Below are 24,444 nucleotides of genomic sequence, written 5' to 3'. Positions count from 1 at the left end.
ATCTCCCAGGGAACAGAGGGAGATACAGCACTCAGAGGACCCGTCAAGCAGCTCCAGAACTGGTACCCAACCAGCACACAACGTGCCCTGCAAGGTTCTGTCAGCAAGCTTCCTAGGTGGGAAGTGCCAGAGAGCCTCTGAACAAAGGATAAGGCTGTTGCCTGCAAACACTCTCCTCCGCTTTGGGCCATCCACCTTAAAGGATGACACATACCCATCGAAGAAGCTAGGAGGAGTGTCATAACAAGCATCAACCAGCGTCCATCTTTTAAGGACATGTTTGAGGCAATCGAGCCCTCGAACCGCGAATGGCTGCACCACTCGAGCCCCTCGAGATGCAACCAACTGCACCAATGACTGTTGGTACGCTGCAGTTGCTAAAGCTGTCCGAGACACCTCGACCAGTGCTTCATAAATACCGACCAGCACTAAGACGATTCCTGACCCGAGCCGCTGTGTAGGCCAGCCTGCAGCTGCCTGTCAAGCCTCGACTCTGTTGAGCACCAAGAACACCTACAAGCACCACCACCGAAGGCCCCTAGTGACATTTTATGACCCATTGCTCCCTTTGTTTTTAAAACATGTATCCTTGAACTACTGTGATTAATTATGTGATTAATTATTATACCAACTACCCTCCAGTCAGTATCTAGAGTGCATCCCTTTTCCCTCTTTGAAATTGTATGTCCTCTGCATTCATTTACAGGGTGGGTTGTATTTTGTAGTGTTGCTAGAACTGTCTGTTGTGATAATAATAAAGTTGATATCTGTATACAACCCTGACTGGACAGTCCCTTTATCATTGGGTAATAATTGCATTTTCACTGTGTTGCAACTAACCAATGATCCAAAACCTTGCAGAGATAAGCCTTTCATTCCATCCACGTTACCAAAATTGGACAAGGAGGTTTATAATTTGCTTGTTTTCCAATCTGTTCGCATCCCTTCTGGTGTACTAGAGGTGTGGGGCTGATTGATGGTTTAGAAACCGATATTCATCCCTGGACTTCTGGTGCCCCGGAAGTTGATTTGTCAGTTTGAACTGTTGCCTTTTCGTTGCAACCACAGAGCTCAAATCTGTGCCAATCCAGCTTTTTTATTAGTTGACAGACAGATAGGCCTGATCACTCTCCCCTTGTCGGCACCAAGCCAGGGATAGGCCAAAAAAACGTGCTGTCCAGTTTCCAGCATGGCACCACATAAAGGAAACATCCCATCTTCCCTATGTTCCATCCCACTTCCCAGCCGGTTTGGTACTCCGTCAAAGCTGCACGGGCCCCATCTTCCGAGTCCCTGCGCACGGTGTTGCGCCTGTTAGTGTTAAGGGGATGTCATTTGCTGCTGGGAAGTCGTAGCCTTAATATCTAGGGGTCTACAACCTGCTCATCTCCAGATGTTCTGAACTGCCATGATCCCTCGCTATTGACTGTGGTGGCTAGGGCTGGTGGGCGTTAAAGTCTGAAACATCTGGAGAGCTAAAGGTTGCAGAACCCTTTTTTAGGGGCTACGAGGAAGAGAGCATATTTCTCTAAAGGGGAACTACCCCACAACTTTACCTTCTGGGCGTACCCCGCCTCCTAGCCCTGGAGCCTCATGCGAGAAGTTAGGTGGTGAGTGCTCTGCTGGGAGAACTTTTTCTTTCAGTTCGGGGCTTAGTGCAGACGCTGGCTGGGCCTTCTGGGGGCACTTTATTGCAGGTGGTAAACATTTCAGTTCCCAGTCCCTGGTATGCTGCTTTGGGTTTGGTGGCATGGGTGGGAAGGGCGGCTGTGCATCTGCAGGTTCTGTCCTTCAAACAGTGGACATTCGCCGAATAGACTCTTCCTTTATTTAAGATTGTGCCTCACTCAGGCACTGGGACCCTTTTCTGTCCTGCCAAGTCCAACAGCTGACGGGAGTGTGGTGGCCGCCGTAGTCTGTGCCTGAATACGGCACTACCCGCTCCAGTGGAGTTGTTTTCATAATTTGGGTGTCACGTACACCCACTCTCGCGCCAGTCACCCTATCCTTCATCTCTGACATCAGCGTCTGCCCCGGCCGCGAGCCCCCCTCCCCTCTGCACACGCTTCCTCCTGCCTGCTGGCTGCCCCATCAGGAGACAGACCATGCCAGGCAGGATGCCAAGGCGGGAAGCCGATAACAAAAACTTGGAAAGCTGCAGGCCCTGAGGGTGCACAGAGTGAGCGCCAAGGATCCTCACCTTTTCACCTCTCTGACCTAGAGGGCAGAGGGCAAGCCTGGATACCTGGAGGGGGTGAAAGCCTCTGAGCCACCCTGACCCAGGAAGTGCCACCCTTGCGCTGTGTTCAAGGCTTCAGCATAAAGGGATTGTGTGTAGGGAGTGGGGAACTGAAGGGAAGTTGGAGTGGCGAAGGGGGGACGGGGGTCCACGAACTAACGGACAGAGTGAAGATGAAAGGGACTGGGCCAGATGTTTGGGCGGAAGGCAGAATGCGCATGCGAGTGGAGAATAGGCGGGAGTTGCAGCATGGAGTGAAATGGCGTAATACCGCGAGACTCGCCCGAGTCCGACATGTTCATCCTTACTTTCCCATCCTCTTCGGTAAAAGCAGTCGTTGCTCAGAAGTGCTTTACCCTGCGGCTTCGACAGATCGGGAGGCCCTGCTTTCGGTGTTCAATCTAGTCACTGCTTACCCAACCACCTGGATCGCTCAATGCCGAGGAAGGGAGGCATAGTTGCCAACACGTCCCATTCCAATCTGTAGGTGCTTATCCAGTCCTGTTTTTTATTTGCATTCTGAGACTTGTAGTCAGAGTTTTATAATTGGAAAAGTGGAAATAGAAGTCCCAGAATGCAAAGAAAAAAAGCAGGACTGGATAAGCACCTACAGATTGGCATGGGCCATGTCGGCGCGGGGTCCTCAGCAGCACGTTGATATGAAGTTCAAAATATAGGTGGGGTAACCACAGCATAGAGGTGCATAATATGACAACGTACCAGACAAGGGTTGAAGCAGGCATTGGAGGTGGGGGTGGGGGAGCACATTTTTCAATAGGCGCTGAAAGCATCAGCTCCCTATTGTTATTAAATGCGCCCCGCTCCCGACAGCGGAGCTCATTTAATTTCAATAGGACGCCTGCGGCGCCTTCTAACCTCCACAATAGCTCGGGGGGAGCGGGGAGGGGCCATGGGGGGTTTGAAAGACTCCCCGGGTCTGGCGTGGTGGTGGGCTAATCATGGCAGGGCACCCCGGGCGGTTGCCCAGGCGGCCCACCCCTAAGGTCGGACGTGGTAAGCGTGAGAGGACCGACGAAAAGAGGGCATAATGGAGTTTCAGGGGTGAAGCAAGCACACAAACAGTTGTACATTAAGGAAGGCAACCTTTGAGAGGAGGACATAACGTGGGTGAAATAACCAAAGCAGAGAGATGTCCGCCACAGGAGGGCATAAGGGGAGAAGCGCGCACAACAGAGATGTACATTATAGGCGACGATCTGTGAGAGGGGGGCATACAGCGAGTGAAATGACCACAGTAGAAAGATGCATGGTATGATTGACAGGATCTGCGAGCAAGGGCATAAAATGGGAGAAGCAACTACAGCAGAGAGATGTACAGTATGAGTGGCACAGCCAATGAGATGAGGGCCTAAGGGGTGCAGCAAGGACAGCGGAGAGATGTACATAATGGGTGACAAGCTGTGGGAGGAGGGCATAAGGAGGGTGGAAGAAACCACAGGAGAGAGGTGTACATTATGAGTGGTAATCACTGACAGGTGGGTGAAATAATCAGAGTAAAGAGATGTACGGTATGAGTGAGATGCATAAGGAGCAAAGCAAGCGCAGCAGAGAGATGTACATCACAGGTCAGAAGCTGCATGAGGTGGGCATTAGGGCGGAGAAACAACTATACATAGAGATGTACAGCACAAGTGGCACAACCTGCCAGAGGAGGGCATAAGGAGAGATGCAAGCACAGCAGAGAGATGTACATTATGGGTGATAATCTCTACAAGGGGGGCATAAAGTGGGCGAAACAACCACAGCAGCGACATGTACAGTATGAGAGGCATGCCTGCGAGAGGGGGGCATTGTGGCAAATCAACTTCCAGGGCACCAGTGGTCCAGGGATGAATATCGGTTTCTAAACCGTCAATCAGCCCCACACCTCTAGTACACCAGAAGGGATCTGAACAGATTGGAAACACGAGCAAATTAAAAACCTCCTTGTCCAATTTTAGTAACATGGACGGAACGGCAGGCTTATCTCCGCAAAGGTCGTGGATGGTTGGTTAGTTGCAAACAGCAAAAATACAAGTATTACCCAATGATAAAAGGGACTGTCCAGTCAAATTTGTATAAAAATATCTACTTTATCATTATTACAACAGACAGTTCTAGCACAAGACAAAATACAACCCACACTGTAAAGGAACACAGAGGACAGACAGTTTAACGAAGGAAAAGGGAAGCACTCTGGACACTGACAGGAGGGTAGTCGGTAAAGCAATCAGTCTTAACTGTTCAAGGTTATTTGGTTTCAGCACCAAGGGAGCAAGGGGTCATAAATGTCACTAGGGGCCTTCGCAGAAGGACCAGGTGACAGAACCACAATGTACCTGGTGCTTGAGATGATCTTGATGCTCAACAGCGTCAATTCGGTTATAGGACACTTTGTAGCTCCTGCAAAAGAGTTCAAGATGGGAGACAGCTGCAGGTTTCAGGCGGCAGGCAGTTCGGCAAGCGAGGGTGGACGGACTGCTGCAGGCTGGCCTACACGGTGGCTCAGGCTCAAGAATCATTGTCTCTGTGCTGGTTGGTGGATCTGGAACGCCGGTTGAGGCATCTCGGACAGCTTTAGTGACTGCAGAGTGACGACAGTCAGTGGCGCAGCCGGTCACGGTTTGAGGGCTCGACTGCCTCGAAAAATGTCCATAAAAGATGGACACTGGTTGATGCTTGTGTGGCACTCCTCCTAGCTTCTTCTCAGGACTCATGGCGTCCTTTCAAGGCAGGCGGCCCAAAGCTGAGGAGAGTGTTTGCAGGCAATAGCCTTTCCTTTGTTCAGAGACTCTCTGGCACTTCCCAGCGAAGATGTTTGCTGGCAGAAACTGGCAGGGCACGCTGTGTGCTGGCTGGGTACCGGTTCTGGATTTGCTGAATGGGTCCTCTGAGTCCTGCATCTCCCTCTGTTCCCTGGGAAATGTTTTGGGGAGGGATCTTGCTTCCCTCTAGGATATCCTGGCCTTCCTTCATTGGCAGAAGATGCAAGGCAGACTATACCTTCAGCCAGGGTCCAAATCATTCCTTCTTCTTACTCCTTTCAAAGTCGTCGGATGATCTGCTAAGTGAGGGGTTCAGCCCTCTTTTAAAGACAAATTGGCCACAGTGATTGGTGCAGGCTAAGCCTACCTTAATGAACAAATCCTCGGTCCCCACCAACAATCTTCTGTTATGCATGAGGTCAGAACCAGAGTTCTCTGCAACAGGAAATGTAAAGGGTGACAACATATACTCCTAAATCCCACCCATCTTCCTCTCTGTTGTAGATCAAAGTGTCTCCTGGGTTAACTGAGCCCTCTTCGAATCTTGATCAAAGCGCAGATCTCCCTTGAAGTTTGTGATGAGAGCTGACTTCCTGTCTCCCTTAAATCACATACTTCTCCTTCTGAAAGGGGGAAGCTTTGCAGGGGTTGCTTATGGTAAATAGTGGACCTAGACATGCCATACACTGCCTTTCATACAGAGGGGTGGGAACTAGCTTCAAGTTGATACATTGCATACCAAAGAGGTGTTACTTCTGCCTTCCTCTTGTCTGTCCTACGACAAAGCACCTTCACAGGTTGGCCTTAATTATTTCTCATTAGTGTGCACTGCCAACAGTCGAACTAGGCAATAGAGAGGTAGATCCATGGGGCCTTTGATATTTTAATTAGGCTGCCCATGGCCGGAGGAAGGAGTGCCTTCCCCCTTCTTGAGATACTTTGATGAACCAGGGGCTGTCAGATTCAAGCTGAACATGATAGTAGAGGACGATGCCTGTAGGCTGTGTCCTCCCGGAGTACAGGTGACTGTGTGTTTCGTGCAGTGAGCAGGGAAAATGTGTGCGGAATGGCCTCACACATTTTCCGAAGTTGATCTCCCATCATTCATCTTTATTACCAAAAAATTTAAAAAAACCAGGCGAGAGTACACTCCCTTTGCGGACGGTCAAATGTTTCACAGGCATAAGGGGTCTGAAGCACCCACAACAAAAAGATGTACAGTATGACTGACCGGACCTGCAACCGAGGGCATAAGGGGGATGAAGCAAGCACAGCAGAGAGAAGTACAATATGAGTGACAACCTGTGAGAGGAGGGCATACGGAGGGATAAAACATCTATGCAGAGAGATGTACAGCATGCGTTACAACCTGTGAGATGAAGGCGTAAGTTGGTTGAAGAACCACAGAAGGGCAATGCACAGTATGAGTGACAAGACCTGGGGGAGGAGGGAATAAATGGGAGCGAGGGTGAAGCAAGCACAGCTGAGAGATCTACATTATGAGTGACAAGCTGGGGGACGAGTGCATAAGGGTGGAGAAGCAACCACGCAGAGAGGTGTAGAGGAGCAGCTGAATGCCTCTGCAGGAAGTGCCGCACCCCTCCTACCTGTATGTTAGAGGACTGAGATTGTGCCATGCTTGACACCAGCAGTTGTGACCATTCCGCAGAGAATCTTTGAGACAAGGTACCCATTAAGAAAACCCTATCAAATGTACTCCTGAAGAGATGACAATCTAATGGAGGAAGTCCCCGAAGGAATATGAAAAAGAGCAAGAAAAGGAGCTGGTGACGTCATAAGAAGCGAAGTATGATGCGCAGAGAAGACTGGCTGAAGAAGATGTATGACCCTTATAGAAACTGATGACGAAATAAAGAATCAAGTAAACTTTTATATGCAAAGAAAAGAGTGTGCTTGTGAAGAGCACTGCAGAAAATACAAGCCGTTTCATAATTGTACAGATGCAGCAACGCTAGTAGTAATATTAGAAGCTGGCTATGAGTAGTGAATAGACTGCAGCAAAGCTGCCATTGTATGGAAAATGGACATCAGTGTCATAACTTTAGTAAGCTTAAACCCATGAAGAGAAGAACCAAGCATTGTGTCGCAGCAAAGAATGAACCAAGATCATGGATGAGCCTGGAAGGGCTGTCTGGCTTGGTGTCAAGGCTGAATCAGCCAAGACTGGTTATCTATTCTTGAAGGCGGTGAACGTCAGCATCTCACGTTCACCGCCTTCAAGAATAGATAACCAGTCTTGGCTGATTCAGCCTTGACACCAAGCCAGACAGCACTCCTCCCCCAGCTTGTCACTCATAATGTAGATCTCTCAGCTGTGCTTGCTTCACCCTCGCTCCCATTTATTCCCTCCTCCCCCAGGTCTTGTCACTCATACTGTGCATTGCCCTTCTGTGGTTCTTCAACCAACTTACGCCTTCATCTCACAGGTTGTAACGCATGCTGTACATCTCTCTGCATAGATGTTTTATCCCTCCGTATGCCCTCCTCTCACAGGTTGTCACTCATATTGTACTTCTCTCTGCTGTGCTTGCTTCATCCCCCTTATGCCCTCGGTTGCAGGTCCGGTCAGTCATACTGTACATCTTTTTGTTGTGGGTGCTTCAGACCCCTTATGCCTGTGAAACATTTGACCGTCCGCAAAGGGAGTGTACTCTCGCCTGGTTTTAATCTTTGATCTTAATGGGTACCTTGTCCCCTGTTAAGGTGCAAAGAAAGAACAACATGAGTGTCAAGTTTTATTAAGACAATTAAATGCAGCAAAATGGATCCAATCGTGGTGTCTTGTCACGTGAGCCAAGGATGGAAATAGAGTTGGGCGGGGAGTTCTAGAACAAGCCATAGTGCGTGCCTGCACTCCCTTATATTTCTAGAGATAAGAATACACTGCAAGGCCAAGTTCAAAGACAATCTTCATGGCAGAAGGCATAGGTGATGAGACGTTGGGCTAATTGGGTGAGGAGGTACAGTCAAGTCCGCCTCCTGGCACCTGCAGTATGAGCTTACATGCTGCTAGTGATCTGAATGTTCCAGACTGGCACGAGCATGCCAACCAATTGAACCTATCACAACTGGTCGTAGGTTTTTGGTATTTGCCATGTAGTATGATGTCACATGTGATGAATTCTTGCTATATAAATATGATTTTTATGAAATGTATGAGAGACTCGAGCGAACGTCCATTGATGTCTGTTGTAACTCCCTGTTTTAGACAATTGATATTAAAACAGAAGCACTTTGCCATATTCCTGAATTGGTTCGATTATTTGGTGTCGGAGATATTCTGCATCCCATCCATTGCAGGCATGTTGCCAAAAGGGCTCTAAGCTCAGAGTTGTACAGTATGAGTGATAAGATCTGCGAGAGGACGGAAAAAGCGGTGAAGCAAGCACACCAGAGATTTACATTATGGATGACAACCTGTGAGAGGAGGGTGTAAGTGGGGGTGAAACAATCACACACTCAGATGTATAGTATGAGTGACAGGACCTGGGGGAGCAGGGTATAAAGAGGTGGGGGGAAGCAAGTGCAGCAGAGAGATTTGCATCATGGGTGACAACCTGTGAGAGGAGTGCATAATGGAGGTTTGCTTCCGACACTAGCACACACAGAAATGTACATTATTGGTGACAACCTGTATGAGGAGGTCATAATAGTAATTTGGGGGTGAAGCAAGCACACCGAGAGATGTATATGGGTGACAACCTGTGGGAGGAGGGCATGAGTGGGTTGAACCAATCACAGCAGAGAGATGAACAGTATGTTTGTGAGGGCCTGGGGAAGGAGAATGTGAAATGGATGAAACAACCAATGCAGAAATCTGTCCAGTATAAATGACAAAGCCCGGACGCGGGAGGAAACATTGGAAAGAGAAGCTACACTCACCTCAAAAAGTAGTGCTAAATAAACGCAGTCCAAATTCCCAAAGCAGATATTTTGTGAGTGGGTACAAAAATACTTTATCCCTTAAACAGATATATTTTTTGTAATCCATACTCCTTTGCAACTAGTTTTTAACGCAAATTAAAAGATACATGTTTTCCTTCAGATCGGGCAGTAATAGTATACCGTTCTTTCCTGCAGCACTGCTCTCCTGATACCGCTGATCGGATCACATTTATGGAACTCTCTGCATGGAAGCAGGTGGCGGTCTCATTTGTGCCCATGTTCTCTTTTTTTTTAATTGGGAGTATTTTCAGTCGCTTTCAATTTTTGGTTGGGGAATTTTTTCCTGTTTCAGGGAGTAAAAGTGTCTGGTAAGAGACTGAACTGAGGGGCTGGTGATACCAAAGAGAACAGATTAGGGAGAGCGAAAATGAGAGCAGATGGCAGAGATGCTGAAGGAGTGATGGACTATACTGCCAGGGTGCCTGTACAGTGGGCAATGGGCATTTTGTTGAACGGGGGATGTTCACTTTGTAGAGGGCTGGTGGAGGGTTTGCAAAGCATGTCATGATGGGTTTCTAGATCGAGCAATTGAAAGTTTGCAGGGAAAGTGAGTTGCCATAGCCTGTGATGGAGATTTTTGCAAGTGTTTGATGGTGTCTTTGTAAAACGAGTGAAGGTTTGTAGAACAAGCAATTTGGAGCTGCTGGGCCAAAGTATATAGAAAGGGTGATGCAAAGTTTGTAGAGTGAGTGATGGAGAGTTTGCAGTTGTTTGAGGAATTTGTAGAGCACGTGATGAACGTTTTGCTAAGTGGGGATGGAGAGTGGTTACAGGAGGCGGTGAAGAGTGTGTTAAATGGATGATCGTGAGTCTGCACAGAGGGCAAATTAGTGTTTGCAGAGCATGTAATAAAGGATTTGTAAAGCAGCTGATGGAGAGTTTGTAGAGGAGATGATGGTAGAGTTTGTAGAGCATAGGATTTTTTTTAAATGTTATTTGTACATTTATATAGCACTTACCCCACAGGGACCCAGGAGAATCCTGCATTTGGGCGCAGATGATAACTCAAAAGATTGGACTGAAATTTAAAAGGTACTAAAATGTAACAACTCTACAGAAACAGATGCATCTTACATTTTTTCCTGAATATGCTCAAGGATTCAGTTTATCTTAAATTGTCTGGGAGTAAGTTGCATGTTCGTGGACCTGTAAGGGAGCACCATCTATCTCGCCCAAATAGAAGTTCTAGAAGAAGGAAACGCCAACAGACCTCGCCCCGCTGATCGCAACATACGTTTAGGACAGTACGTTTTGATCTTAGATGACAAGCTGTGGCAAGGCCTTGAATACATTTAAACACCATACACAAGATCTTAAACACAATCCTTTATTGCACTAGGAGCCAACAAAGGCTCCTTTGAAAAGAAGAAAAGGCAACTTTCCTGAGTAGATTGAAAATCAATGAAACTGCCGAGTTTTGGGCTACCTGTAGTCTCTGAAGCTGATATTTAGGAATGCCCGTCAGACGGGCATTACAGTAGTCTATCCGGACATTGACTAATGTTCCGATCACTATCGGCCGATCTTTCTCCAGGATAAGAGGCATCAATGATTTTAATAGTTTGAGCTGAAAATAGACTGACTTCACAATCTGATTAAAATGTAGGTTGCAGTTCAGGCTAGACTGCCAAATGCAGCCTAGATTTTTCACTTTCTCATTATATTTGCTTGAGACCCCAAATAGGTTTGGACCGAGATCAGTATATAGAGCATTTGCCACCTTAATTTTGGAGCCAAAACCAATTGTCTCTGTTTTTAACTGATTCAGTCGGAGCTTGTGCTGCAGCATCCAATTTTGAATTTTTTCAGCACAATTCGATCCAATGCCTCCAGAGGATGTTTTAGCCTAACATAGATCGGAGTATCATCATCGTAGGAATGATAACAAAGAACAAACTGGATGTAAACATAAAATAGCAATTGCAACAAAGAAGAACCCTGAGGAACTCCACACTTAACAGATAAAGGGTCGGACAGATATGGATCGTCTTTCACTTGTTGAACACGATCAATAAGAAAATAGATAAACCAACTGAATGCCTCATCAGATACTCGAGTCACTGATGACAATCTAGATCTCAGGACATTAAAATCTACTGTGTGGAATGCTGCCGATAGGTCCAGCATGACAAGCATGCTGGACAAGCATGTTGATAGCACAATTATCAAGGTCTTCCCAGACGCAATGTGAGTGTAAGTCGACGGTGTAACTGGATGTTTGTACAGAGTGGGATGTAGAGTTTGTAGACCTGGCGATGGAGAGTTTATAAAGAGAATTGATGGAAAGTTTGTAAAGAGGTTGATGAAATATTTGTAGAGAACGTAATGCAGTGGATTTTACTACGGCAATAGAAAGCTTATTGAAATGGTGGTTAAACGGTAGGGAGTAGTGGAGAGAGGTATTGGAAAGCTTGTAGAGAAGGTGATTGAGAGGTTCAAGAAGTTTTAGACTGTGATTGAGTGGTTGTAGAGTGGGCAATGAAGAAGAGTACTCTGGTCTTTCATGCTCCATTTGTAGCTAGCAGGCTTAGTCCACAATGCCCACATAGTGTCCAATCACACCATTAGCTGAGCCATTGCTCGTGTGCCACAGATCCTCTAAAGAGTCTGCATAGAGTAGAGCTATTGCCCATATTGTACAAGTCACATAGACCTGATGTACGCAGCAGAATTATCCCTAAATTACAAAGATCTAATAATATTAGTACAAATGACTAGACCAGGCACTGAAGTGTGCCTTGCTTCTTCAGCATGTTAGGTGTATTGCCCAAATTACTAATACTCATCTTCTCAAACTGAAGAAGGAGGAAAGCATGAGTTGCCCTTGACTGGATACAGACCTGTGGCCTACAAGTCTCTGATTTGGCACTCATCTCGCTGGGCTCTCTTACCTCACTGTTAGAGCTATGACATGTTTTACTTCAAACGTTAAGTCCTACCCCTCATGTAACTGCAATTTGGTCTAACTTTGAAAGCAGATCCAGCCGTTTTCAAAGGCTGAGTTGCCTCTTAAGTTACCCCGATCTCACCGTCACAAGTAGAGAAATCAGTTACTTTTCGTGTTACATGGATCTCACTGATCACAGACATTTTAGGCTACAGAACAACCCTTCCTGGGGTAAGACCCTGTATTTCACTTTCTCTATCATGGTCTCTTCCCTTGCATGCCTCCCTTCGGTTCCTTGTGCAATTTCCTTTTTAGCCCTAGTCTCTGTACTTTTACATGCCTAGAACTGTCTTTCTCCTGTGGCCCCGCTTCTTCACCAGCACTGTCTCCACTCTGCCCCCCCCTCCTATTTCTCACCCTACATCACCCCCAATAGAGGTCCTCCCATGTCTATCCCACAGTATGCTCCCAACTCCCTTTTATGACCCCTAGATGCTGGTGTGTCAGTGTCCACCAGGCCTGTGTGAAAGCAGGGAGCCTTTGCATTTAACATCATTGAGCACTACACGACAGAGGCAGCGGACAAATGCTGCCTAGTCAATATCCATCTATCTCCCATTATGCAGCTGTGAGGAATTCGACCATCCGCACTGTGGGTGTGTGCTCACCTGGGCTTTTTTGAAATTTTAAATTAAATTGAATGATGGTAGATCCACCTCTGGAAAATGGGTGGGGCTAATCCACACACATTTTCCTATGCTCACCACATGACATTCACATAGATCCGTGTACTCGGGGTGGACACAGACTATAGGTGTCGTGCCCCTGGTCACATTTAGTTGTGATACGACAGCCAAGAGTAAACTATGTCATCTCATAACCTCCCCCCTGCACCAGCCAGCCCAATTAACTATCAATAGATAGTCCATAGATCCACCCTGTCCTTTTGTTGAGCCTTGCAGAATGGTGGCAACAATTAACATAATTAGCATACTAATAGAGTATACTTCAAACAGACCCACATGGGGCCTGGCTGCAGAGGTTAAAAAGGAGATTGGAAACTCCAACAACCTTTGATATGCACCTGTGTCAGCCTGAAGTCAGCTCCTGCCTCTTAGTATCATGGGCCGTGAACTGTCATCATGTCTGTGACAGCTGTTTACAGTAGTCATCCCCGAAGGGGACCCCATTCAGACAGTACAATAATGTGGTTTGCAGAAGTCAGAAAGTCTGGTCTCGACACAGCTTCAAGGGAGACCTGCTGCTTTAAACAGGAACCACGTAGAGCTCAGTTAACAAAAGAGACCCTTTGATCCACAACAGACTGGAAGACCGGCAGGACTTAGTATTATATGTTTTTACCCCTTTACCTTTTCTGTTATAAAGAACTCTGGTTATGACCTCATGCATACAGGAGATTGTTGGCGGGGACCCAGGATTGGCTCATTAAGGTAGGCTTACCCTTAACCAATCACAGTGGCCCATTTGGCTTTACAAGGGGGATGAGCCCCTCTTTTGGGAAGATCATCTGAAGACTTTGCAAAGAGTAGGAAGCGGAACTCCACATTGGACCATGGCTGAATGTCCAGTCTGTCTTATATCTTTCACCAGTGAAGGAAGGCCAGGACCTCCAAGAAGGAAGCAAGAGCCCTCCCCTTAACATCTCCCAGGGAACAGAGGGAGATACTGAATCCAAAGGACCCTCCAGCAGCTTCAGAACCAGTACCCAGCCAACACACTGCGTGCCTTGCTAGACTCTGGAGCAAGCTTCCTAGGTGGGAAGTGTCAGAGAGTCTCTGAACTAAACCAAGGACAAGCCAGCTGCCTGCAACACTCTCCTCAGCTTTGGGCCATCCACCTAAAAGGACGATACAAGCCCAGTGAAGAAGCTTGGAGGAGTGCATCAACAAGCATCTACCAACGTCTGCGGGAAAGTACATTTTCAAGCCAGTCGAGTCTCTCGAGCTGCAACCATCTGCACCACTGCCTGCTGTTATGCTGCAATCGTCAAAAGCCGTCCAAAACACCTTAACCAGTGCTTCAGAAATGCTGATCAGCACTGAGACAATGATGCCTGACCCGGAGCCACTGTGTAGGCCAGCCTGCAGCCATCCGTCCAGCCTCGCTCACCGAACTGCCTGCCGCCTCGTACCCACAGCTGTGTCCCATCTTGAACTCTGTCACAGAAGCTGCAAAGCGCCCTGAAACGGACTCGACCCTGACGAGCACCAAGAACATCTACTGCATAAGGTACACTGTGCATCTGTCCTCCTGGTCCTTCTCTGAAGGCCCCTAGTGAGATTTTACGACCCATTTCTCCCTTTGTGATGAATCCAAGTATCCTTGAACTATTGACATTAATTACTTTACCGCCTACCCTCCTGTCAGTGTCCAGGCAGCATCCCTTTTCCTTCTTTGAAAATGTCTTTCCTCTGCATTTCTTTACAGGGTGGGTTGTATTTTGTAGTGTGCTAGAACTGTCTGTTGTGATAATAATAAAGTAGATATTTGTATACATCCTTGACTGCACAGTCCCTTTTATCATTGGGTAATAATTGTATTTTCATTGTGCTGCAACTAACCAACGATCCACGACCTTACGCATATAAGCCTGCCGGTCCGTCCACATTACCAAAATTGGACAATTTATAATTTGTTTGTGTTTCCAATCTGTTTGGATCCCTTCTGGTGTACTAAAGGTGTGGGGCTGATTGATGGATATTCATCCCCGGACAACTGGTGTCCCGGAAGTTGATTCGTCACAGCAGCCATTGGTAAATACTGTGCTCAAAGGATTTTTTAAGAAGGCTCCCACCGCCTAAATGAACATTTCTTTGTTAACCTAATCATGCTTAAACAGTGTGATCATTTCTGCATAGTAATGACCTGCCAGAATGGATGGTTGAACAGTTATGGTGGACTGAAAGGCTTTTTAGTAATGCTGGATTAATCAAAAGAGCCAAAGATAGCATACAGGAGTGGGGGACCAAAGTAAATGGCCAAAGGAAGGCGTAATATGAGGGGTGGAGGAATTGACATTTGTGGTATTTTAGCAATAACTAAGCTCAATTTCTTGTTTGTGTGATGTTTTAGGGCAATCAAATGAATGACTCCATTGCATCTGAACACCAGAGGTGTTTCTTTTAAAAATCGTTGTTTTCTGGTGTGTTAAACCAGATGATATAAAAGACTACAATTCCCAGAATGTATTGATCTGTTACATGAAAGCATCGCATGATCAGGTGACACGAAGTCACCGTGCCAAACTATGCTCTTGCATGGGAGGCAAAAAACAGTTGAGTATGTATGGAAAAAGCATTACTTGTACACATTATGTTTGTTGCTGCCCTTAAAAGTTTTAACAAAGTGTTCAGCACTTGGAAAAATGGAAGGGTTGAAGGCTGAGGGGATTGCATTTAAGGGGATTACTTTCTTTGTTTGCTGGTGTGTGGGTGTGTGTGTTTTATTTAATGTAAAAATGGATGTGCAAAGACAGAGCAATTATTGTAGCAAGAATTCATGAGAAAGCTAACAGTTTTGGCATGGGTCTAGTGAAAAAGTATTCCTTATTGCTACCGTAGATACCAAGATCACATGGCCATGTACATTTACACTTGCATGTCCAAGTTACCATTATTTCATAGGCTTTACCAGGAAATATTAATATCCATTGTCATCATACCATAAGGATCTTGCATCATTGCCAGGTATTCACACAAATACCCAGTTTTTCCATTAGACAACAGCAACTAGCACAAATTACCAGTCAATATGTTGGCATAGTGCTTGTATCATTTAATCATAATTTACAGATTTTTATAGAACTTAATATAGATGGGCCACTTCCAAGTTCTATTGCTATTACTCACTGGTGGTACTCAATACATCACCCTCACAATGAAGAAGGGCCTAATCAGTGCCACCATACTTGTCGCATGGCATTCTCCCCTTCTCAAAACCAACACATTGCACAAGAGCTATCCATCCGACATGCAACTATTTGTCAGAAGTTAACATTATATGGCCAGGTACTTGCACTATTAGGCAGCTGTTGCCATCACACGCCTAAGTACTCACGCCACATAGCCGTTTTTTACCATTAAATCCTCGTGAACTCACACCATTTGCCAACTATTGCTATACTTTGTCTAGGCAGGCAGATCATATGGCAACATGACTGCTTCAGCTCATAGCCATCCTAATTCTCTGGTCGTCCCCTCTAGCGCTTTGAAGTAGCTTCAAGCCACTCTTTCTAACCTAACCTTACTTAATATAGCTGGGAACTGCCTTCTTTTTCCCCACCGCCTCTTTTCCTCATTTGACAGCTATTGGCTCTTGCTACACTTTCAACTCAGCGTGAAATTTCTGAAAAACTGATTACAGTAGCGGCAATAGATGCTTTTGCTGAAGGATCTTCTACGAGAGGGCCCTTCATATGGACTACGATCAATAATAGAAAATTAATTCCTTTTCCACTAAATAATTTTCGGTATAAGTGAATAAAACAGTATTTAAATTGCAATTATTTAATGATTTTGGAGAGGGAGTGCAGTGTGGGGATACAGAAGAGGAGCAACGTGGCAGCGGGGGCCTGGGGTATTGTGATGTTTCGCCCTGGGCTTCCGGTCACCAATGAAAATGTGGCCCACGTTTGCAATGATAAATTTCTTCCTTTTTTAGCAGACAGTTTGAGTAGTACCCAAGGGGGAGTTTTTTGTAGAATGTGTTGCAAATTCTGCATTTAAGAGGATACGTGTTCAGTAGCACTGTTCAAAACTACTAGCCGTGTACTGAAGTAAGTAATTAAAGTAGCCCACTTCTACCAAAAAATGGGCCCATTTTGACCCAAAAAAACCGGCACACATTTGCATGGTGGGCATTCAATTCGGGTACTGCCCTATAGGCCAGTCCGATCCTGGCTGGCCGTTATATTGTCTAGAAACTGATCTGGTGTCCACTTATCCAGGCTCGGGCTGGCCTATAGGGCAATAGGCCATGGCCCAACAAAAAAACACAAAATGCTAGTGTGGGCCAGTTTTTTTGGTCAAAGTGTGCCACTTTTTGGGCCAACTTGATGAGTTAATTCACCATGCGGATAGTAGCTTTGACCAGTGTTGCTGAATAAATAGTCTTTAAAACGCACACTTTTCATCACAAATCGTACCACTCCTGCCCCAGTCCGACCCTTCACTTATCCTCCCTGCGAGTCTAGCTTTGTGAGATGGTAATACGCTAGTGGCAAGCGGCCAGCTCTGGTGAGAGGCTGCACAAGTCTCTCACCGGCAGCATGGGAAGGGGGTTGGCAAGAAACCTGCCGCACGATAACAAATCGAGGCACGCAGAGGGCGTCGCGACGCCGCCAGCTTCCAGTCAGACTCCCCTGGAGTCCCAGCTCTAAATCGCACACTGCCCCGGGTCTCCACCGGCGCATGCGCACTCCTCAACCACACAGGCCTTTCTCAATCTCAGGGTCTGATGGCCACACCCTTATATCCACTAGCCTCGCAGCGTGCAATGGGCGCCTCTCCGCCCGCCAGCGCCAACATTTGGAAAAGCCCAACCTGCTCACGACCCCTGGCGCATTGCCACACCCATGGACAGTTGTGATCGTAATTCGATACATAACTCGTGGCAATGCATTTTCCTGTCTATGATTATGTCAGCAGCACTCGGTTGTGTTTGCTGCAGTACTACACACACAGCCACACCTCCCTAATTACACTCCTCGAAGTGGAGTTCACTCGTTCGCCCCTCATTGTACCAGGCCCTTCAGTTGAGTTTCAGTAACCCCTACACCGATAGCCTTATGAACTTTGAAGGAACCTTGAGCCTTTCCAAATTTCGAAGCACCAAACTCTTTAATTGAGACCAGGTTCCTCAATAATAGACACTTCATTTGCATTAGACACTTCAAGGAATCTCGTCCATTTTCCATCGCCCTCCTCGTACACCTTAGTGTAGAGCAGTCCTTCTTTTTCACACACTCAACCATTTTAGTAAAGTCAGAGTCACTGCCACAGCTCTCACCTCATACACTTCAATGGAGACTCAACCAATTCCATATGGGTGGCTTCACACACTTCAGACAGTTTTATGTATTCTCCATGCCAGAGGCCTATAGACTTTTTTGGACTAACATACTGGACCATAAACCAGTCTCACTTGTGCCCTAAGCCTCGTACATTTCTGTAAAGACTTACACACTCCACAAATCATCCCAACACATAAAGAAGCCTCGTCCTCACTCCCGAGTCCCTTTAACACGTAGCCCTGCCCTCATACCCTTCAGGGGAGAACCTGTAATTTTCCACATCACAGACCTAATTTTCTTCCGTGAAGTCTGAGGGTGTTTCCACGTCACCACCCTCTTCTTGCTTTAGAAACACAAGAACGGAGAGTGACAGTTGAGGTGCGCTCAATGTTTGGTCACCTTGGAACCTGATTTGGATTTGGGTATGTATACCCTTACTGCTAAATTGTCTCAAATATGAATGGATTTACGCTAATGTTGACTCAATAATCATAATGTATGGATTATATGTGTATTTATACATGATATTCCATAAATTAACACTTCATGATCACTAATAACAGCCTTGAGGACGACCTTATTGGTCGAAACACGTGTCAGCTGTGACCACAATAAAACACTTTCCATATTATTGGACTTTGCTTACTTAAGCATACTAGAACTCTCAATTTACTACTAAGGATATGTCCGTTTGAAAACCGAGTCCACTGCGCAGTACAGCTGCACAAACTTAATTTTTTTCTCTGCTTGCTTTACATTACTCATCTCCTCCTCCTTTCTTGGCCCTCGCTCCTGGTACTCACTACCTCCACGCGTCGAAAACGGCAACATCACCATTTTGTCCTTTAAATCTACCCTGAAGCTCCATCGCTTGAATCTGGAGGGAGAGCCGTCAATATCTCAATGCATCGCTCCCCCTCCGTGATCACACGCTATCACCACTGCACATATAACCACCCTCGCTGTGTATCTCCATTCTCCCCTTGATTATTGTCAGCCATGTTGCCCCTGGTGTATGGATCATGTTTGGCCCACCAACAACCTCAGCAATTGCTCATCAATTTTCCCTTTATTGTGAGGCATCTGTGGCATGGTTGGCATGAAGACCGATGTTACTGTAGCAAGCGTTTCTGGATCAAACACACATTCTACTAAAAAACATACCAACTCAGGTGCCCATGTACTACTGGCAGGACCATGACTTCTACAGGATTTTAAACATTTGAAACACCAAAAGAAAAGGATAGAGGTTGATTACTCACACAAAGAGGCCATCTCCTTGGGTAGGTCTGTAGGGAAGCTGCGAAAGTAGGCACCGCCATTGGTGAGATCAAAAGGTGGGGAGCCACGCATGTTGCTGGAGAAGGCAAACGGATACATGGAAGGAGGGAATCCATGCAGCTGGCTGAGCTGTGTGCCAGCGGTGCACATTCGGTCCTTGCTAGAAGCCATGTTGGCCACCGTGGTGACCTCCTCCTTGCCACCTGGCCCAGGAAAATCTTCCTTAGACAGTCTTGCTTTGCTTCGGCCTGTAGCCATTTTTCCTTCCTCTTCAGCCCGTTCCGCTCCGTCCCGGCACGGAGCGGGTTCACTGAACTTTACCCTACTTTGGTAATAGACAGATAAATATTCCCTGCGCGGTGCCACGGCATGGTGCGCTGGCGGATGTTGGTTCTCAAGGGCGTGCCTTGACAGTCCTTGAGTCCGGGGAGGTGAGGCTGACCCAGCCAGCCCAATGCTGAAGTCAGCCCTTCTCGAGTAAGGGGGTGCCAGGCTGATGCTGATGTCAGTCCTCCTCAGTGGCGGGGGAGCCAATTCAATGCCACCGTCAGCTTTTCTCGAGAGTGGGGGTGCCAGATCGAGGCTGACGTTGGGCCTCCTCAAGGGTGGGGGTGCCAGATCGACACCAACGTCAGTTCTTCGTGAAGAAGGGGGGGCCAGATTGAGTTTGATGTCAGTTCTTCGAGAAGATGGAGGGGCCAGATCGAGGCCGAAGTTGCACCCAGTTGAGTATGGGAAGCCAGACCGGTCCTGATGAACTTTCTGATTGAGAACGGAGGACGTTTTCGGTTACTGAGCAGCTTCCTAGGCAAATCAGAGCAGGACATGTCAGTGCAGCTGCAACAGAAGGTTATACACACACACACACAGTTAAGTTCAAATGCATAAAACCTCACCTTAATGATGGGAGGGAGATCTAAAATTGTAAACGTTTACACCTCCCACAAGTCGAAATGGAAACAATACTTCACAACTCAAATGGATAGAGTTTATGCATAGGGGCTTTTCATCCACGATTCCTACTCCCATACATCCTACTCTTTGCACTCCATGTGAGAACACTGCCACCTTGTGAACCCTACCGGAAATACAAACAAGCTATTAGGAAATGACGCCAAAGGCGCGTGCTCACTCCTCGCCCTTTGCCAAATAGGCCTTACACCGCAGAACGGCCCACCAGCAGTCTTGTGTCTCAGTTGGGTTGCACCTGTGCGAGTGGAAGGACATGATTGGTTATGGATCCACTGGTAGTGTTGTGATCAACGTACCTTTATCCTATGAGGAAACGCACAGTCATTTGTAGAAATACTACATGCGGTAAGAGCCACAGTAATTTGCCACCTTCAAAGGCAGGTTCGGCAGCCACTTGGTTACCATACACACATTCTTTAGGTAATTCTCAAAGAACACTACAGCCAGGGAAGCCAAACTGGTTGGCCAACAGTACTCTGGAGCTGTTCCTCTAATCAAGGTCTGGCATCATTGGGGTAATCCTGCATTGTTGCCTGCGTGATATCTTTCCACGCTTTCTGGAGGTCTCTGGATATAGTAATACTAATACATTACTCTCCTGTGTTTGTGACTTTTACTCAGAAACACTGACCCTCTATCCTCACCACTGGGATACACTTGAGACCTTGTTTGCTGGTTGACGGCAGAGGGTGCTGCCACGGGCACTTGAGGGATCTGCACAGGCCGGTTTGGCCTGAACAAAGGAATATCTTTGCAGACATCCTGGTACTGCCCACTCTGTGGCATTGACTATGTAAGATGAGTTACAACTCCAAACCCTCTCCACCCTTTCGGAAAAGCTGTTCAGCACACTTCGCTGATTATTTTTGCTTGCCATAAATGTTCCATTTACAAATATGTCATAGAAAACATACAGTTCAAGTGAAGGTTTGGCATGGGTGCATCCTGGAGTGAGCGATGCTTATTTTAAAATTTTTATATTTCTTTATTTGTATATAATTCTAAAAGAATCTTTATAAAACATTTAATTAAAAACACATTAAACGTTTCACCTAAAACCCTTTAAACAATGTCATTTAATTTGACCGAGATATGCAATTAATTCAAAAGGATCCGTACGAACAAGTGCACGAATGAATTACCAAAATGAGGCAAAAGTGCCTAAAATACATTAAGATGCATTTCTAAGTTAAAAACTAAATAAGATAAAATAGAATAATAACATCCCATGTCATTGGTGCACTCGCAGCAATCGAAAAAAATTACATTCACGGAACAATAATTCAATCCATTTCAAATAAAAAAATACAATCTATTTAAATAATTATTCGTATTATTAAGACTATATCGTTAAAACCCATTTATACACAAATGATCACCATTACAGTGTAGGATAATTATCCACACGTATCAACACCCCTGTGCTATTGGTCAGCAATAGCCAGGTTAATCTGGGTAGGTTTAAAGATACTCGGATTTACCCATCTCCCCTTGACTGGTAAACCTAACCGTCTACTGGTAGTAATTTTCAAATATGTCACCAGATCCAATACAGTGCTACATGTAGGCTCTGGGATTCTGAGTTTAAACAATGATTCCAGAACGCTTCACTTTCAATCGATTGATAATTGTAAACATATTCATCAAGCGAAGTCATGTAAATGTGGCCCAGTGCTTGGCATTCAGTGAAAACATGTTTCGGATATCTCAATCTACAAATTCGGCATTTTCTTTGTGCCAAGGAAATCCTAAGGTAGGTGCTCCTATAGACAAAGAGGGGTAACTGATTTATCCGTAGTTTTAATATTAAATTGGGGACCGCTGGACTTGGGGCCTGACACAGGTAGGTCTGAGGACTTAGGTATCTATGGGTAACATTAGATACGTATCAGTACAATTCCAACCTCGATAGACAGTCATAATTATTAGAGCATTCCCATTGGTTAAACTTCTTACGAAATAAGGTTTTCATGATTTCATACTTTGTGCCTAATTTAAAATTAGGATGCCAATCTGTAGCCTAATATATCTTGGTATCCACAAGGATAAATCCACCTACACCACATGCCCATTTAATCCTGCTGTCCGACCCCACAACTGCAAGCAGCTGACATTTCGGGTTGGAATTAGCCTTTTAAGGAAGCCCCCTGGCCTAACCTGCACTTGTCCCTTCAAGGACACCAAACCATGCTCAAGCCTAAGGTATTCAACAGACATGTTTGTTGGGAGTTTAAAAATCTGTCTCCAAATGTATCCCTCGACTTTGTCCAGCCAACTCAAATCCTTCATTGCTAAAGCCTTGTGGCCATACAAGACCATGGGGCAGACATTTTGTCAGTAGAGTGTGAGTATCCCCTCCACCAAATACCCATCCGTCTGTCGAGCAAACCTATCTATCATGTTAGTCAGGCTTTGATAGTTTTTTGTCTGTATAATATTAATATAAGAAGGGCCATTTTAAGCACTTTGGGGGCCCGGGGCACAGACACCTCTAGGGCCCCCCTCCAGCAGACCAAAGGAATTAAGGGATATAGAATATCTAGTGCGCCGCACCCCATGTCATGATAACAACCCATGGCTTGATATGCTGCCTCGCACAGATCAAAATAAGCAATCTCCCTTTCAGATACCTTACCCTCTTCATTCATGTTATAATAGAGTGATCAAGGGGAACATTAGCAGTCTACGACGAGGGTACTTGTGTTCAAGCATATGTACAGCAAACATTTCATCAATAGCAGCCATGTGGAAGGTACAGTGGAAATAGTATAACTACAGGATACATATTTTATGACAACGGTGCACATAATCTAGAATAGTCAAACGACTCAGATTAGCTGCCTCAGGGACAGCAAAAGTGCTCAAGTATGAATACAGGCGACCAATGGGAAGCAGGGATAAAACTCCACATAGCATAGCATAGAGAGTGGATCACGATTTGAAGATACCAGGAAGGTGTCTGTATCCACACAGACTGAGATTAGAAGTGGGAGATGGTTTTCAAGCAGTGTTGCCATTCGAGAGCAAAGAAACAGGTGGCTGTGGTGTGTAATACATCAATGCTCACTATCATTACAGAAGAAGCAACACTATATATTGCGAGTGAACCCATGAGTGAGTATTTTTTAACGATCATACCCTAAGAATGATATCACTCTGAAGGGCAATTTGAAAGGTTTAGGGACTTGCAATTTTGACAGGTGAGTAAATACAAGATTACATGAGATACCAAGGATCACACATTGATTAAGCTGTGAAGCTGGGATTCATACCCACTCTGCAATTTCTGCTCTTTACCAATTTATTTTCTAGTTTTTACCCTGAACTAAAGTAATCCCATTTTACAGAACTCACTTGGGAAATATGAAAGTCACATAACCCAATATAAACATTAAACAAAAACAAAATGTTATAGAAACATGTTATGCAAAATGGGAATTATTCTAGCTTCAGTGTCTCCAAGTATATAAATACCAGTATACTAATGGGTGTGATCTTAAAAGATTTCAGAGAGGTTTCTCATTTGTTTTTTAAAGCTTTAAATACACCACACACACAGGTTTGGGCAATTTATTTTAAAAACATGCAGAAAAACCTCTTGATTGTACAAAAAAGCTAACTGTTTATTTGTCAAATAAGCAGACCTTAAAATAGGCTTATAAGAAGCCTGCAATATCTGGTCTACTCTCTTATGTCAGAGCTCCTTCCACTCAAATGGCCTACATGATATGAAAGATAAGGTAATTGGCCAAACAATGCCACCAGTATGTGAGAAGCAAACCTTTTCATAGAAGGCAGTACAGTACTGTCAGTGATATAAGATGTGTCCAGGATCACTGTATCGTCTGCTGGCAAAGCCAGGATGAAAGCATCAACGCTTTGGTTCCACAGTCTGGAATTTGGATACATAAACACCTCTAACACTTTATTGTCATATTTGGAGGTGGCTGCCTAGGTTTTACAACTCCCCATCTAAACAAACCAATTTCTAGACCTTCACCATACCGACGCTATGTTAGTTTCTATAGCAACCGCTATCTGGTGCAGGTACACTGGTGATGATAACACCTGGAGTGCTATAAAACATAGTACATATACATGCAGGCTTAACAACTTCACACATTCGAAATCCTGAGTCGGCCTTGCTGGAATTTGGTATTGTAATCTTGCGTATGAACGCATAGCTCTGCAATGAGTGCTTAACACACCAAGCTATCCTCTGAACCATCGGGGCACTCACATGTTGCAATTTGTATTTCAACTTTGGCTGTTGCACATGATCAATATAATCCCCACAGAAAGG

General features: G+C 45.6%; 1 protein-coding gene across 1 annotated transcript in view; it reads right to left on the bottom strand.

Moving 5' to 3' along the window:
- Nucleotides 1-19,566, bottom strand: part of RARG (retinoic acid receptor gamma) — a 283,454-nt gene extending 263,888 nt beyond the window's left edge. The window contains exon 1 of the mRNA XM_069653331.1: nt 19,151-19,566. Coding sequence (XP_069509432.1) covers nt 19,151-19,427 — 277 coding nt within the window. The 5' untranslated portion in view covers nt 19,428-19,566. The remainder of the gene's footprint in view (nt 1-19,150) is intronic.
- Between the last annotated feature and the right edge of the window lie 4,878 nt (nt 19,567-24,444).

Source organism: Ambystoma mexicanum, chromosome 3q, assembly GCF_040938575.1.
Source record: "Ambystoma mexicanum isolate Mex_15411 chromosome 3q, UKY_AmexF1_1, whole genome shotgun sequence".
In the NCBI taxonomy this organism is placed as follows: Eukaryota; Metazoa; Chordata; class Amphibia; order Caudata; family Ambystomatidae; genus Ambystoma; species Ambystoma mexicanum.
The sequence above is the reverse complement of the archived record's forward strand: the minus strand, read 5'-3'. Positions and strand labels throughout refer to the sequence as shown.